We start from the raw sequence: 18,298 nt of genomic DNA on the forward strand, positions 1-18,298 counted from the left end.
TTTACTGTATTTTCTGATAAATACCTCTTTACACCAATCAAAGTTCAACGGTTGCACCTGCGCATAATGGGTGCACTACCATGTGTTATCATTATTTCTTTCTGACACCTGCACGTAAACTTCAGCGGTTGCACCTGGGTGCATCTTCATAAATTTCTTTACTCTGAACAGCCTCTCTCCAGATCAACCCCTGCTGAAATACGCAGGCTGCACTTAATGTCTTCAAGGAGTTTGAATAGAGATCTGGGAATCAAGTAGGTATTCAATAGAGATTACCTAGTCCCCGTATAAACCCTATGGTGTCATCATGGCCTTCCTGTTGGACTCAAGCACATTGGAATTACTACACCTGAGTGGGCTTGTTAAATTTACTGATGAGAAAACTTTGTAGCTCAACCCATTAAGGACAAGCTGATTTTCGTAATATAACACACATTTCCCACAGACACCGTACCTGCCTGGGTATATTCAAGACTTTAGTCTTTAATGGGTTAAAGGTAGGTGTCTATGGGCACACAAAGGGTTCAAGTTTGTGCAATATTATACCCCATGAATTGACAGAAAATCTTTGTCCGAAAGAAAATGACTGCTATGAGCACAGTCATATTTCCCAACCAAAGATTTCTTATTTTTGCTCCGGATTGACCTTTTCTGGTCCTCACTCGCTTGGTTGCATCAAATCATATCCAAAAGCATTTGAAAATATAGACTTATAGGGGTAATTATGTGGCAAAAGATAGTGATCTCCTCGTCATATTTGCATAGTTTAAAGTGATTGTGGGGTCTTTAATGAACTGGGGCTATTTCGAAGTGATTTTGAAAATGCTCGGAAAAGGATTTTCCTTTTTCTTATTACTCATGACAATTTTTCTTTTCTTTCTCGTATTTTTTCTTTTCTCTCTCCGGCTTTTAGCTGATTGTCCCAGGACAAGATCTATGTGCAAGCATTCTTTTCAAAATGGAACCATAGGTCAACTGAATGTACTGTCAAAAACGCTATTTCCGCCTCAGTGCAGAAGGAATGTTCCGGACATACGTTGTCCCTCTGAAGGTAAAAAGTCAGTAAATCCCATGCACAGTAAATAGATCAGTCATTTCGTCGACGAAATCTTAATGACTGATTTCGTAAAGAAACATGCCATGCGACACTTGACGCTCCATACAAAATTGTCCATGGTTTAAACCATGGTTTCTTTGTACCACCTTCGTGAATTAGGTCCAATGGCTGTATGACTCGTGGGATGTATAATTCGTGGGCTTCATGATTTATGGGCTGTATAACTCATGGACTGTATGACATTGGCTGTGTGACTCGTAGGCTGAATGGTTCGTGCACGGGTGTCGAACTCGTGACGTGTAGCAGAAAGGACAGTAACTCACCATCTTTTAAAAAAACCACTATAGTTTTGTCCTTTAATCTTGCAGAAATTCAAATTTCCAATTGTATACTTTTTTTTTGGACGCTTTTTATAGCCTTTATTCAGACCAATCAACATTGTTACATTGTAGTGACACAAAATATCTATATTACACTGTTTGACGGACAACAAAAAGGTTTGTGCAAAATATAGATTAAACATTAATAAATTGTACACACTTGACATGATTCAGTCACCAGTCTGAATAAAGATTTTATCTAAAACAAATACACTGTACAAGAAACATGAGAGGTGATGGAATTACAAAATCTTTAAAATGTAATCTATTCACCAGTTATAAACATCATGAGAACTAATATCTCTTTGGGTCATAGGCAAGTGGAGATTCATAACCAGATAATTAAGATTTAATAATGACGATCAGAGAAAAAGAACCAGTATATTATGGAGCGGGCAAAGCACATAATCAATGACATAATCAATTCTACATAATCAATGACAAGAACAGCGCCCCTTCTGGTGGACATTAATTATTTCGGCAGCAATTTGTAAAAAAAGAAGAAGAAGAAAAAAAAAAAGGCTCCTGAGCGTCATCGGCTGTAAATGAACAGTTCATGGTTTGACCATGGTTTGACACAATGATTCTCATGGACAGGTCTCACGAAGATTCTTCTTGAATCAGTTTCTAACTTCCGCCAAGCATTCCATATTCTGGTATCCGTTCATAGTCTTCCAGCGCTATATCCTATCTCGCCGAACATAATTATGTGGAACTATGGTGGATTTCTACCTTCGTGATGGAACTGTGGACAGAAGCTGTCATGTACTTAAAAAAGGTCCACCAATAAATGTTCATATCTCACTCCTGCTGATAATCATCTTACAGGACAAGTCCATCTTCATATACAGTGCTTTGAATGAATGCATGACAATATTAGTAGAACACATCAGTGAGAGTTTGGGGAAAATCAAACAATACAGTAAAGGGATCGTATAGTTTTGGTTGAGACCTAATTTCAGGTTTCTAACATTTTTTTTTTTTCGGTGAGATAATGAGAAACCTCTTATAAAATATGAAAGAGCATGCAATTCTCTGAGGAATTCAGCGTTTATTTAATGAAAATTGGTTTTGAAATGGCTGAGATATCCACACACAAAAAAAGAGCGATTCTAGTAAAGTGTGGGACCCAAACTTTATTACGATCGCTTTGTTTTACTTTGTTTTTGGATGTTTCAGTCATTCCAAACCCGATTTTCATCAAATAAACTTTGAATTCCTCTTAAAATGATATGCTCTGTACTATTTCATAAGTGTTTTCTTGGTATCTCGCAAAAAGTTAAAAGCCCAATTCTCATCTCCACCAATACTGTACCATCCCTTTAAAAAGTTATGTATTTGTAATGTATCCGCGCAGTCACTGCTGGATAAGGAGACTGCTGCAGTGTATATGATGCCACCTGCCTAGAACTATATAAGGGAAACACAAAGATTTCATAAAATTAGATTTTTTTTTTTTTTTTTTGGGGGGGGGGGGAGTGCACATTTTCTCGACTTATCACCCGATGTATGTTAAGGGTATTATTCCCCCTGCCTTGTGAAAGAGACAAATCAAGCATTTTTATTAGGCCCTAAAGGGAAAATGAAGTGAAATTTCTTTACGTTTTCTTTATATTGTTGTACACAATGATGTTACATCAGAAGCTGTACTTAGTCTTCTCATCCAGCAGTGACTGAGAAGAAACTTCGTAAAAATCTATAACTTTTGAACGGATTGTCCGATTTTCCTCAAACTCTCACTAATGTGTTTTACCAATATTCATTCACTCAATCCACATATCTGTGACGGCGGACTTGTCCTTTAATCATCAACAAAACCAGATGTAGACATTGCCATGCGTGACTCAACAGCCAAGGCTACTGCCACCAACACACCCATGGATGCACCCGTGCCTGACCATCCTGAAAAAACAGGTAGGTTATATTCTAGACTTTGGTGACCTTTACTTGAACCAGTTCATATCTAGTAGCCAACTGCAAATCGCCACATTTTCTGGAAAAAAAAAATGAACTGTCACATTAATCTTTGGATCCGTGACCACTCATGAAGCATGAAAATCCTTGAGTCATTTGTGTTACCACAGGACTGAGCACTATACGTCCTCCCTGAAACATTATAGGTTATACCAGTGTTATACGTGGCCTCTCTACAGGACCTGGGGGCATTTCATGAAGGAACTTGTCGGATAAAATGTCCGACAAGTCAATTATATCCGACAAGTTCAGAGAAATCAGCCAATCAGACTAAAGAATTTCTCAAAACTTGTCGGATATAATTGACTTGTCAGATATTTTATCCGACAAGTCAATTATATCCGACAAGTTCAGAGAAATCAGCCAATCAGACTAAAGCATTTCTCAAAACTTGTCGGATATAATTGACTTGGCAGATTATTTTTATCCGACAAGTTCCTTCATGAAATGCTCCCCTGAAGTATAGTTCTAGTCATTTTCTTTGTGGTCGTCACAGCGCAAACGCGCGCGCGCGCGCGCACACACACACACACATGTTTATCACAGTGCATCAAGTTAAGTATAACAATGCAAGATATAAATCTTATTTAAACTATGTCTGGTCCCGAATACAGTATAAAAGGCTAAATGGGTATAATTGAATAATGATACAGGTTGGTTGAATATTTCAATTACGGTTATTTTGTATAAAGGCAGTTGCATTTTACTGGGACCCCTTTTTATGGTACTCATACATACAGATATACATTTGTATGATTTTGTTGGGATTGAGGTATACAACATTGTGAACAATAAGAGCATTTCACCATTTTCGGCACGCGCTGGCTTTTAACGTCTACACTAATTACAATTTAATTGTACGCATATCAAATTAGTGAACATAACACAATTTTTCGAACCGTACAATCGACTTAAACACTTTGATAGGAGATAAATACTGGCAATTTCAAGGTAGTTTTTTTTTTCTATTCTCCCTTTTTCAACAGTCATAGACACCACACACGTTCATTAAATGGCTACTCTTGCCGAGAGCTGTTTAAAATAAACACTACAAGACTTTTTTTTTAAACAGTAAGTAAAAAACACTGCCTTTCTAAAGCATGGCAATGTCTAAAAGATATCTTTTCACTACCCACGACAGAGGAAGCTTTGTTTCCACGTGACTGCTCTGAGATAGACCAAAGTCAGTCCAGGGCAAGTGGGCTGTATGAGGTCCGACCAGCTGGAGGGAACCCGTCGTTCCAAGTATACTGTGATATGGACACGGACGGAGGAAACTGGACGGTTAGTTTGTTTGTTTTTATTCTGTTTCCTTATTTTCACTTTTTGTTTACCAGTCATTACACTTGCTGGCCATACACCTTATGTTTGTGTCGGTGGTTTAATTTTTGCTTGTTTGTTTGTTTGTTTGTTTGTTTGTTTGTTTGTTTGTTTTTTTTTTTTGGGGGGGGGGGGGATAAATGGCAACATTTGGAGGCCATGGCACCACAGCCTCATTGGGGCCTATTTCTATATTTTGCAGCTAAAATAGACGTTAGAGATAATACGTGAGTGCTTGCATTAGAAACCGATTACTACAGCGATTAAATCAAAATCAGTATATAATTCCTTTTCGAGAGACATTTGAGCCATTTTCGATTTTGGAGAACATATACTGTACCTATATATTTATCTTTTTATGCGACTTGTTAATTTCAAATGTTCGCCAACTTGAGAAGCTATCTATAACGCCAGGTAACAATAATAACAATAAGAAGAAAGAATTCGTACAAATACAGGTCACAGGTGATCCGTTATCTTAACGGTTCACCTTATTACTCTTTTATAAAAGTGACAAACCACATTTATTACTTGTACAAATAGCTCTTTTCTGAATAAAAAGAAAAAAGAAATCCTCACAACAACAGGTATTCCAGCGCCGCAGTGATGGCACAGTGCTTTTCAGTCGTGGCTGGATTGATTACAAGACTGGCTTTGGCAATCCGGCATCAGAACACTGGCTGGGAAATGACAAGATTTACCAGATGACGTCACAGCGCAACTACGAACTGCGCATCGACATGACCGACGAAGAAGGGAGCACGAGATTCGCCAAATACGAGTTTTTCAGGATCGACAACGAAACCATGAAATATCGCCTGCATATTGATGGTTACCTTGGAGATGCAGGTAATTATGAATAATTATTCATGACACCGATCTGTGAAGATATTGTCCAAATAAGCGTGGTGGTACGTTATCGTGACCACTGTACCAACGAATATGGTGGATGTATCAACACGACACAATCAATTATTTCTGTGAAACCCAAATACAAAATCACTTCTATTTTTACATTATCAAATATAGAAGTAGTGATAGTAGTTAAATCCATAAGAATCCTACTCTTTCTATTGTTGTTTTAATATGCTAGAAGGAGGATATTGTTATTACAGAAAAGCCATGGATATAATTTAGCAATAATTCGCCGCCTTAAACCACTCTGATCCTTCAAATAAATGATGTTCATAAACTGCAAAAATCTTGCATTGACGGTATATACATATAAGCTTTTATATTTTACCAATTTTGTTTAATACATGCTTTTTAAGAATAGTTCATTAATCCCTTATGTCACAAGACAAAATAATTTCGTTTATATTCTACCAAGAATATAACTCTTTGAAAGAATCCGGCATATGCCTGGTCATGATAGATCAGCCCCATCCCACCCTCATAGCTATACTCGACAGCAACAGTGACCCACCCCCTCATCTTCCTCCAGTCCCTCCCGACTTCGCCGCAGCTCATTTAATTTTCTGAATAACGAACCAAATAATAAGTCATTTCTGATTAACAGGCCTTATTCCACTTTCTGATGAATGAACCTTACTTCATTTTCGGATTAACGAACCCCATTTAGTGTCCGGATTAACTAACTTTCGGAATAACAAACCCTCAGAATAACGAATTTTCGGATTAACATAACTTCGGAATAAAGAATCTCATTTTATTTTCAGAATAACGAACCTTTGGAATAAATATCATCACCCCTTTATTTTCCTTGAAATATACATTTTCACAGAAATTTTCATTTTCTGATTGATACTTACCTTATTAAGATGAAACTGATTTTTATCTTTGTCTTATTTGCATTTTCCTTTATCTTTCCTATGTTTTGTAGCATCCATATATCTGTTTGATAATTATTGTGATACATTGGATATAAAACTTTGATAGGTCTCCTGACGGCCGTGTTCATGTAATTTGCGTTTGAACTTACTTGTGTGGTATCCTGTTTGGTCCATTTTTGATCATTTTTATTTCTTTGTTTTAATTTAGTTGTGGAGATTTTGATACATGAATGAAGGAATGAATAAAGTATAATACTTTTTATGCATCATCCAAGATCAGAATATAATCTTCTTACTCAGATCAAAACGAGAAAGAGAGAGAGAGAGAAAAAAAAAAAACAACAACAACAGTGCATTGATCAATTAAAACAAAACAAAAATTCGAGGAAAATCATGTCAGATTATTTTTCGGATTCATAAGATGTACTCTGCTTGGACAATACTTTATGTACAACGGAGAAGTCTCTACGTTTGCAAATTTGCATTGGGGTTCAAGTTCAATTAACCGGCAACGAACATCCCTAACATGGGTGCTAATAATAATTATTTACATTCTGTATTTTGCTGATTGCATTAAAGGAAATCTGTGGTTATGTCTGTGGGAATTTTCTTGTAATTTGCAGTCATCATGCAGTCTACTGAAGAAACTAAACACTCACAAAATACCGTACGAAAAAATACTGTAGGGCCTATACGTTTTATGGTATAGCCATTCTTTCTTTGAATTGTAAGCCAATCTTCCTTCAGATAACAATTGCTCATGGTTATTCATGGGTAAAAAAAAAAAATCTCATGGTTCTCCCCTTGTTATCTCCTTTGCAGGAGAATCCATGGATGGACACAATGGGGCAGCCTTTTCCACGTGGGACAGCAATAATGACGAGTCTTCAATTCTCAACTGTGCTCGCCAGTTTAGCAGCGGTTGGTGGTTCAAAGGTTGTTTTTGGGTCAACCTGAACGGACTGTACAGATTGGGCAAGAAAACACACTATTGCATCATTTGGAAGGACGTGAAAGGCACCCATACTTTGAAAAGTACCGAGATGAAGATGAGACCTGCTTCATTGGAAAAGAAATAATATGAAATGAAATGAAGCGATTATCAATTAAGAAGCAAATCCTATGACGAGAGGGCCTCAGTGATCAGTCCAAGTTTCCTAGACCATGACTAGCAAAAAAAAAAAAAAAAAAAAAAAAAAAAAAATCCAAAGTTTGCTAATTCCCATAGGGTTGAACTACTAATATTTGAAGAATTTACGCTTTGCACTGACGGCTGACAGGTGAATATAAAAATTAATTTGGTGAAAGAAACTGGGGTTACCTAACAGATTTATTCAATATGTATGACAGCTGCTTGAAGAGGTTACGAAAAATCCAACTCGATGCCGACTCCTTGATTAGGGTAGCATACATAACTGTGTGAGGATCTCGGCATTTTGTTCGAGACGGTCCGCAGTTCGTGTGCATACGATTCGCTTGTGTAACAACGGTCTTATTGGCCTCGAAACTATAAAAAAGACCCATGTTACACGTATGAAAAGTCCAGGGCGAGGCCGATTCTAGCTAAGGCCATCTCTGGCTTGTCTGGAGATGGTCTGAGGACGGTCCCGAACGCGTCCCGGATAAGTGCAATCTAATGGTACGCGGTCGGAGGCCAGCTTTCGGCACGATCGTCACATTACCTTCTGCAGGGGTCATTATCAGTAATATCATGTTGAAACCAAATATAAGGCTACGCTGAAATTAGTGCGATACATCATAGTGGATACCCGCGGGTCAGCATATATTTTTATTTAACTGTGACTGCATTTTTTTTTCTTTTTTTCTCTCTTTTATTACTTTTTTATGTCTTATTTTTTAGTGCTTTGTTCTGTTGCTTCAAGTGTGTTCATACGCATTTTTGTAGGCCTACATATGTTATCTGTTGTTCAATAAAAACATTAAAAAAAAGGGGGGAGGCTACGCGCAAAATGTTGTTTACTTGAAGGGCGCACCATACGGTACTAAAAAAAAAAAAAAAAAAAAAGACCAAATTCACAAGGCCGACTCCTATACCGTTTGCGGTAAGGTAAGGAAAGACGACGCGAGGCCGGCCAATGTCAAAAATGTGTAAACAGGATCCATTTCCCATGATGTGCACAAAAAGTTTAGAAATTGCTGCTACCTTCTCAGAGGAAAAATAAATGACATGACCGTGCTAAATGCCTCGTGTAGTAGGTCACGTCATGGGGTCCACATGTGAATACTTTTCCTTTTTACCCTTCGTTTGCTTTCCGTTCCGATTTACATAGCATACAAAAATCCATATAGCTTTGTATACAGTGCCAAAAGTCCCTGGAAACAGAAAGCTTAATCTTTACCCACAAAAAACATTTGAACGCTAACCTAAACTTGGCATTTTAAGGTCCAGATGAGAAAGCCATTCATTAAATATAATTCTAATTAATGTAAAACTCAATGACATAGTTTTTAAGGCAGCAGCAACTATCGAGCAGGCCTATAAAATACACTCATAACCTTGTGATCCTACCATGGACTGCATAACCATGAAATGTCAATGGCGACACAAATTACAAACACATGTCGATTGTATATTTGCAACTACGCAATATTCACAATATCACGAAATCATTATCACACAAAGTTGCAGCCTCTGTTATTCATTCATATGTTTTGTCTCGTATTGATTATGGAAATGTATTATTGTTCAATGCTTCATCCTACCAACTGGCCAAACTACGGCCATGTTCAAAACTCTGCTGCTCGGGTCCGCAGTGAAACGTCTCGTTTCTCCAACATTACCCCAGTTCTTCACTGGCTACCAGTGTCCAAAAAGATAGAATCAAAAATTCTGCTCCATACATGGAAGCAGTAAATTGTTCAGCTCCAAAACATTTGCAAAACCTTGTTTCAGAATACGTCCCCGGCAGAAATCTCCACCCATGTAATAGTAAGCAATTAACAGTTAAAAGAACAATCTAAACTTTCGGAGGAAGGTGTTTTTATTTCTGCAGCCTCATCTCTCTGGAATGCTCTTCCACTGAGGGTCCGATCAGCAAAAACCATTGAAACATTTAAAAAGCATTTAAAGTCATATAATATGTTCGCATCTTGTTTTCGTTGAATATTTGTTGAATTGCTTACTGGGTATATATATATATATATATATATATATATATATATATATATATATATATTATCTTTTCCTTGTTCTTCAATTTTTTTTAAAGTACAACTTATATATAATGAATATTATTCTGTTTGTATGTCCCTCGGCACCTCAGAATAGACCACTAGATCCATTACGCATTACAAATGATGTACTTATATATATTCAGTATACTCCAGGCATTTACATGATTTGAAAGGAATGTTTAGATTGAAAAAGAAGAGCACATCACATACACACAAACACACATATATACACACAACCGCTTGCAGTTTCAGTTCTAGATTTAGAAGTAATAAAAGGAATTCTATTTTCTGACACTTTCAGTATATTTGGTTACCATCCCCACAGACCCCCATGAAAGAAGATACAGTACACACATCTTAGCTTCAAAGTTCCTTCTTACTTTAGCTAGAATGATGAAACATCACTAATAATGACACATGTACCAGTGCTTGAATTTGTTGTAATGACAACAGTTACAATAAATCGATTAATAAAAAGATATAAATGAATAAATTGATACATAATCAGATAAGAATGTCAAAATATGTGTAGTTCAGCGTTGTTTCTCGGAAAATTTGCCTTATCTACTAGTAGCAAAAGAGATAAGAAGATGAATTCAAAGCATGCAGCATTGATGTTCAGTTTGCTAACATGGTACCGATGGACATTATTAGTATGAGTGTGATGAAATCATACTTGTACTGGACTTGAATTTCAATTTCAATTTCATTTTCAATTTATTGTCATATTTCTTACGAATAGCACAGAAAAAAAAATATGATTATACAATATAAAGATTGTACAAGACATAAATTAGGTGGAATTTCACCGGAATGTACAATAGTTTGTCTCGTTATAAAGACAAAGGTCTGTATACATGAGAGTTGAGCTATGGTCACAACGCGAGAAATATGGTGGTGCCTGTGTAGAAGCAAGCTTGTACAACCGCAGGTCCTGTGAATCATATGAGTTCTTGTCTGAGTTTCTTAACAATACCAAGAAGTAAAAGTAACAATTTTCACATTTTGCAATACCAACACTGAAGTAAGATATAACTTAAATACATACATGTACGTGTATGCAGAAAACAAAATACCATGAAATGTATGTATATTGGAATAATTGAGAGTTAATGCATTTAGAAGGTTAATATACTATAAGATTGTAAGGACGAGCCATCTTAGGTACAAGTGTGAGTCAGGTTAGGCTCCTTATTATCATCGGCAAAATTTAGGGAAAATGCGATATCGTTTACTCTACCAACTAGAATATGTATATAGGTCTAAGAGTAACTGCAACACAAAGAAAAAAAATACATGTCTTATAAATGTAAAATTAATCTGTGTGATCATGTTTCCGGCTAAAACACTTAAAACTTCATATTTTAATTGGAGTATTTTCATATGTATTTAACTCTTTTTTCAAAGCGTTTCTTGAGATGCACCCTTTTTATCATTTTCATTTTAATATAACATTACACGTATTTTTTTTTTCTATTTGCCCAATTGCAGCTCTAAGTCAATAAGATGAAAGAGAGAGTGAATTGTTCTTGAAGTTTAAAATGCTTAACCCGTCTCTCTCAAGAGACGCTCTATCCTCATAATAATTACAGTAGCACTTATTGTGTGTATCTTATCCTCTGTTCACATAATGTGTATGAGTACAAGCTCTCATCGTTGAAATTAAATGCAGTGCTATCTCCGTCTTGGTGGATGATAATATCAAAAAGTAAATACGTATTGAGTCTACTTTTTGTCGTGTCTCTTTCTTTCTCTTAAAGGGGAAATCCAATCTAATTATAAGTTCGTCTTATAAGAAAGAGTAAGATATTACAAGTTCAATGGTGAAATTTTGATCGAAATCGGGTGAAAAATAAGGAAGTTATGAAATCTAGAATTTTCGCTGATTTTCAGGAAACAGTTCTTGAACGGTCAATATGAATATTTTTATGTAAATGGCAAAGTGAGCATGTCATTCCCTCTCAACTAGCCATATATAGTTTGTACATAAAATTTTGAAATTTCCAGTTTTTCATTCAAACGCAATTACACCCGAGGCTCAAATCCTGGTAACTAATCACTGACCCTGCGTGGTAACTAATCCTGGTAACTGATCACTATTCTGAAGTTATTCAACCGGGAATAAAATCATGTTTCAGAATTCAATGACAGAAACATTGCATTTTACACAATCAATTGAAAATTGTAAGGGGATGACATGGTTAGCTCACTCATTTGCATAATGCATATCCACTGTACAGGAAGTGTTTTGCAGAAATTAGCAAAACTTGTTCAAAATGCCATAACTTCCTTATTTTTCGTCCGATTTCAGTCATTTTTTTTATCGTTATAAAACTCGTATGATTTTACTCTTTTGTTTATCAGACTAACTTATATTTGGACTGGATTTCCCCCTTAAACTGACGTTCACATCATCCTCAGTACATCTTTCCGCATACAATTTGCCTGACACTTCCCATGATATGATCATAAACAGTATTACATGGCCATTAAGTATGTTCTTAAAGAAAGAAAAAGATAAGGTTTCAAATGCACATCAGGAAGGTCGTCTATAACTACCACCCGTCCTGACAACAGTCCATTCACAATGACTCTAAGCTAGCATCTCACCAATGGAGACGTCTCCGCGACGTCTCCAACTTATCAGTCACAGCAGTCGCGGAGACGTCTCCAACATAAAAATGTCTTGCGGTCTCACCAAGGAGACGTCTCTGAGACGAGTTCTGGCAGGTGTCAAAAAATTTCAAATATGAGGGAGCCGTTGCAGGATCACCTGGCTTGATCCAGGCAGGATGTCTGCACGCAGATGGGTCACGTGGTTTCTAAAGTAGGTCAAACAGCGTCAAATAGAGTCGCGGAGACGTCTCCGCGACCTCTCACCAATTTTTCTGGTCTCCATCAATGCAGGTCTCGGCGACGTCTCTGAGACGTCTTGGAGACATCGCGGAGACATCGCGGAGACATCGCGGAGACGTCTCAGCAGTCGGGGATATGATTAGTCTCCGCGACGTCTCCGCAACTGATGGAGACGTCTCGGAGACGTAGCGGAGACTCCGCGAAAAATCGAACATGTCTGAATTTCTTGCGACTAATCAGAGACTCTGTAATTTTCAGGAGACGTCTCGGAGACGTCGCGGAGACGTCTCTGCAACTAGCAAAATCTGGAGTCGCGAACTAGTTTCAAGCCCGGTGAGATACCCCTTTAAGGGATCAACAATGCAACTGCTTATCATGTAACTGGCTGACAATGTGTCTAAAATGTATGTCATCTTAGCGATGGTACCTATCAAATTCGATGAAAATATTACTATGCGTTTCTAAGAAGAAGATGAAAATTAAGTATTTTGCTTTCTCTAATCTCTAACCCCCTCCCCTTCGTCGTGAGGGGCGTACCCCAGATATGCAATAAACAGAATCGAAACTATACACAGTCACCAAAATACTTACTCAAACACTCACTAGGCTCTATCACTTCTATTTCAAGAGAAGACGATTTTTTTTTTTTTTTTTTGATAAGCCCCATCTGTGCCCAGGCACTGAGCTCAGTTGTGTCAAGCATTTTCATCAGCATTCATTTGGAAGAAAAAAGATATTCTATATCATCCTGGGAAGCTTGTACATGTCAAGTCTGGTGAGAAATCTGTCATGGATTTTATAAGAAGAAGCTGAAAATGTGAAAGCTAGACTCTTATTTGCAGTGGCGTATCTAGGGGGGGGGGGCAAGGGGGGCACGTGCCCCGGGCGCCACTCCTTGGGGGCGCAAAAAAACGAAAAAAAAAACGAAGAAGAAGAAGAAGAAAAAAAAAACGAAGAAGGAGAAGAAGAAGAAGAAGAAGAAGAAAACTCGCCCGGAAGGGGGAAGGGAGATTGGTGGGGGGGGGGGGGGGAAGAAAACCAAATCAAACAAGATAAAAACAAAACAGATGATGACGCGGACAAAATGACAATGTTTATTGTGTTCACACAAAAATTTCATGTTCTGTGAGCTGAAATACAAAAATTTTCGGCTCGCTCGCTGCGCTCGCTCCCCAAAATTTATATAAGAAAGAAGGTAAGAACAAAACGTGATGATGACAAAATGACAGTGTCTATTGTGTTCACACATGTCATTTTATATTTAGCAGGCAAAATGTTTCGCGGAGCAGCGGCTTCAATTTCTTTCGTTCTGAAACGATCGCCGATTGGATCAAAAGAGGACGCCAACGGTTTCGAACATACGGGGGAGGGGGGCGCAAAAAAACCCGAATCAAACAAGATAATAACAAAACGTAATGATGACGCGGAAATATAAAAATTTCCGCTCACTCGCTCGTACTAATTTAGAGTATTTTTTCAAGTTCTCAGTTTGTTGGTATAAATCGTTATCTATAAGGCCGTCACTATATCTTGATTAGAATTGTAAGATTTAATAGGCAAAAAATGACAAGAGTTTCATGATTTGTAAGCTGAAATAAAAAATTTTCGGCTCGCTCTCTGCGCTCGCTCGACAAAATTTGTATAAAAAAAGAGAAGAAGATAAGAACAAAACGTGACGATGACGCGGACAAAATGATAATGTCTATTGTGTTCACTCATGTCATTTTATATTTAGCAGGAAAAATGTTACACGGAGCAGCGACTGCAATTTCATTCGTTCTGAAGCGATCGCCGATTGGATCAAAAGAGGACGCCAACGGTTTCGAACATACGGGGGAGGGGGGCGCAAAAAAAAATAAAAAAAGATAAGAAAAAACGTAATGATGACACAGAAATATACAAATTTCGGCTCACTCGCTCGTACTAATTTAGAGTATTCATTCAAGTCCTCAGTTTGTATGGTATAAATCGTTATCTATAAGGTCGTCACTATAATTGTGTGATTTAATAAGCAAAAAATGACAAGAATTCCATGTTTTGTAAGCTGAAATACAAAAATTGTCGGCTCGCTCGCTGCGCTCGCTCGTCAAAATTTGTATAAAAAAAGATAAGAACAATACGTGATGATGACGAGGACATATACAAATTTCAGCTCACTCACTGTAATTGTGAGATTTAATGAGCAAAAAATGACAAGAATTCCATGTTTTGTAAGCTGAAATACAAAAATTGTCGGCTCGCTCGCTGCGCTCGCTCGTCAAAATTTGTATAAAAAAAGATAAGAACAATACGTGATGAATACGAGGACAAATTTCAGCTCACTCAATATAATTGTGAGATTTAATAAGCAAAAAATGACAAGAATTCCATGTTTTGTAAGCTGAAACACAAAAATTTTCGGCTCGCGAGCTGCGCTCGCTCGCCAAAATCTATCAAAATTCATTACATTTAAATCACCCTCAAAAGATCCCTTTTAAGTGCTTGAAAAAGCATCATGTGGACTTTGTTTAAAGTCCCTACCAGGATGGGATTGGGGTTGAACACTTTTTCAGAAATTAGGGGCGCAATTTTCGTGCTTGCCCCGGGCGCCGTTTTCCCTAGATACGCCACTGGGTCTCCTTCTAGGTCCCACCATGAACAAACTTGAAACTCCAGTCCCCAATGTACTTAATCATAACACAAACGGAGGGGGGGGGGGGGGGGGGGGCTCGGGCCCCCACTTTTTGCACCCGTACATAGGAAATACATACTGCTTTGTGTCACCACTTTGGGCCCCCACTTTTTTTACCCCGAAAGTGGCAACCAGAAAAAAAGAATAGAATGAAACCTTTGGGCGAGGTAAGGCTTTTGTTTGTTTGGTTTGTTTGTTTGTTTGTTTGTTTGTTTGTTTTTTGTTTTGTTTGTTTGTTTGTTTGTTTGTTTGTTTGTTTTTTTTTTTTGGCTTATCAGCTGAAGAAACCCGGAAGCGGCACCCGATGTTGCGCTTAAGGCCTTCTTTTTTCCTTGTTAGCTCATGAAACCGGAACTGGGCCCCCATTTTTTAAAACGTGGCGCCGGCGGTGTATGGTGTGTGATGACATCGAATGATAAACGAATAACCCCCAAAAGAATTTGTTACTTCACCTATGCAGAAATATGCCTAACTGCACTTCACCAAAATGAACACACTACAGCATTTGAAGCAAATTACATTAACTGGGGGTTATCAAGTATACACAAAAATGTATGACAAATTCAAGATTTCCTCGTATGTGATGAACCAAGCATTGCTGAATACCTACACGCGATGGATACGATTATCATTCACTGTTTTGAATCCATTTGCAGTTAGATACCATAAATCATTTTCTAATTCTATCTTCCACGTGCATTTGTTACACGAACAACCGTGATCTTGAAGACACAACACAGATGTAAAAGGGGATCTAGTGATTGGCATCTTTGGAGTAAACTTGGAGAGATAAACCTCAAAGAGTGCTCCCATATCATACTTAGCATAACTCGTTACAAAGGTGCTTGATGTCGAACAAGGAGTAGCCTGTATCTTTAAAAAAAAAAAAAAATCTACAATGTATGTCGTTATTGATTTTTATATATAACAGTTGTATTCAGTTTAGTTCAGTTCAGTTTTTATTTCTGCATTTCAAAATCAATACAAATCAAAAAATCAACAAAATACTTACATAGTCATTTACACAAATGATAACAAAGATAAATAAGAGCAGAAATTAATTCACAGTATTCCATACTAATACTGTAAAAAAGGGGGAGAAAAAAGAAGACAAAAGGGGGATACAATATAAAAAAAAAAAAGGTGGCTGGGCACAAGTAACACTGTCCTTCAGGACAATATCATAAGCAATATAACCAACAAGGTCATGATAAAAATTCAGTTCTTAGATTATAATGTTTCACAACATTCAAAACATGCATGTAGAGAATATGTAATAACTGGGGGTAATACAGGGTACATACCTGGAAACCAATAGGCTTACAAGTCAAATTTCCATTTTCTAAAATGAACAGAAAGCTTGTTTATATTTTTAGCAACAAAATATTCAGTTTATATTTTGTTTTTTTGTTTATAATTTAATAAAAGTTTTTCAAAAACATACAAAAGTTACTGCCGTTGATGGAAAAGCATTGATCTTACTTTGTGCTGTTAGAGCACATCTTGCAATGGGCTTCACCATTGCAACTTTTTTGTTTATGATTTTACCACGTTTAATTTTTGACCTTGTATGGGTAAAGTGGGGTAACTGGAACACTGGGGTAAGTGGAACACTTGAAGGATTATGGGCATGATGGGTACGTACATTGTTTAGGAGAAGGCATTAGTGGAGTAAAAGTTTTTTTACGAACAAACAATTACGTAGAAACAAAATGGATGCCTCCACTGTGACAAAAATTAGAATTATCAGAGCTAAAATTTTCTAAAATCCTGAACATTTTGCGCCGTAACTATTTTATAAACAACAATGGATAAAACGTGGTAGTGTTTGGTGTCCTATTTGATTAAAAAAGCATATTTCTGTGTCGTGATTGAAAAATTGTACAACAGGTAACTAGAAGTTCAACAAAACGTAAGTAGATTTTTTTTTCTGTCTTTATCTTTTACTTTAATTTCGGGCATTTTCTCCTCAGAAGAAATATTGATCGACGGCGTGTTGAGACCGACGTCATCATCGAGATGATAAAGCTTCCTGTCAGTGCTTTGTTTTATTCAGACTCATTTTAGGCTTATTTTTCTTCAAAATATTTCATTGACAAGTTTACAGGACCGAAAACTCCTGAAAGACTCGTTTTAGTCTTTAGAAGATTATTTCTTAAGTAAAAAATGATAATGTTGTGGACTAAATTACTCATAGAAATGGCATCTCGTTGACCTGTAAGACCATGACGTCAGGGAGGTAAATTTGACAATTGAAATGATGCACACGCTGCTGAAAATTGGTTTTAAAGTCACTAATCGTGTTCATGGTGCTACTTTTTTTCACCAAAACTTCCTGAAGGGAACTATTTATTCAATTAACTATCAAAATTATGGGAGAAAAATGTTACTTTCCATCAATTACAGCATTAAAGCACTTCCTGTTCCACTAACCCCATGGGGTTGGGGTAAGTGGAACGCATGTATTATTGAATGGACGGCTTAGTGACTTTATCAGTTCCGCGTACTTTCACCTTTCTCATTTTATGTAGACAATCCTATGCGTACAATGCTGTTCCACTTACCCCAGTACGTCGGGGCAAGTGGGATAATGGAGTAGATATGACTAAAGTGTAATCTTGAACTTAATTATGAATAATATTTACCCAAAATAATAATCACATATTTGTACTTGTACTGTGTTAATGGTCAAACTGTAATGCTTGAATATTTCTTGACGCGTTTTATTTTCTTTTTTTTTGTGATTTACCCCACTTTACCTCTAAAGCAAGGTCGTTAACCCAAAAACTTAGTTGATCATACCGCGATGGAAGCAGTGCACTTAGTGTAATTAGGTTTGCAAATGTCATGATAAGCACACCCACCGAGGAAAATCACGTGGCTTTTCAGGCGCTATAGGCATGATAGGTAAGAATGATGCACGAACAAAGAGAATACGTGCGGTAAGTGTCACAGCCCAGTACGACAACTAATCGCAACATCCCCTGTTATAGGTCTCAGTTCAGCCAAAGAAGAGCTAGAGAAGAATCATCAACGTCAGACACTTCACTAG

General features: G+C 37.2%; 1 protein-coding gene across 3 annotated transcripts in view; it reads left to right on the forward strand.

Moving 5' to 3' along the window:
• Window positions 1-8,437, forward strand: part of LOC140240476 (ficolin-1-like) — a 69,037-nt gene extending 60,600 nt beyond the window's left edge. For 2 of the 3 annotated variants that reach the window (XM_072320251.1, XM_072320250.1), the window contains exons 2-5: window positions 3,259-3,351; window positions 4,553-4,695; window positions 5,319-5,580; window positions 7,347-8,437. In XM_072320251.1, the coding sequence (XP_072176352.1) occupies window positions 3,273-3,351; window positions 4,553-4,695; window positions 5,319-5,580; window positions 7,347-7,603 (741 nt within the window). In that variant the 5' untranslated portion in view covers window positions 3,259-3,272 and the 3' untranslated portion in view covers window positions 7,604-8,437. Of the gene's footprint in view, window positions 1-913; window positions 1,052-3,258; window positions 3,352-4,552; window positions 4,696-5,318; window positions 5,581-7,346 lie in introns of all 3 variants that reach the window. The other variant, XM_072320248.1, reaches the window with a different exon arrangement.
• The last annotated feature ends 9,861 nt before the right edge of the window (window positions 8,438-18,298 follow it).

Source organism: Diadema setosum, chromosome 17 (genome assembly GCF_964275005.1).
Source record: "Diadema setosum chromosome 17, eeDiaSeto1, whole genome shotgun sequence".
NCBI lineage: Eukaryota > Metazoa > Echinodermata > Echinoidea > Diadematoida > Diadematidae > Diadema > Diadema setosum.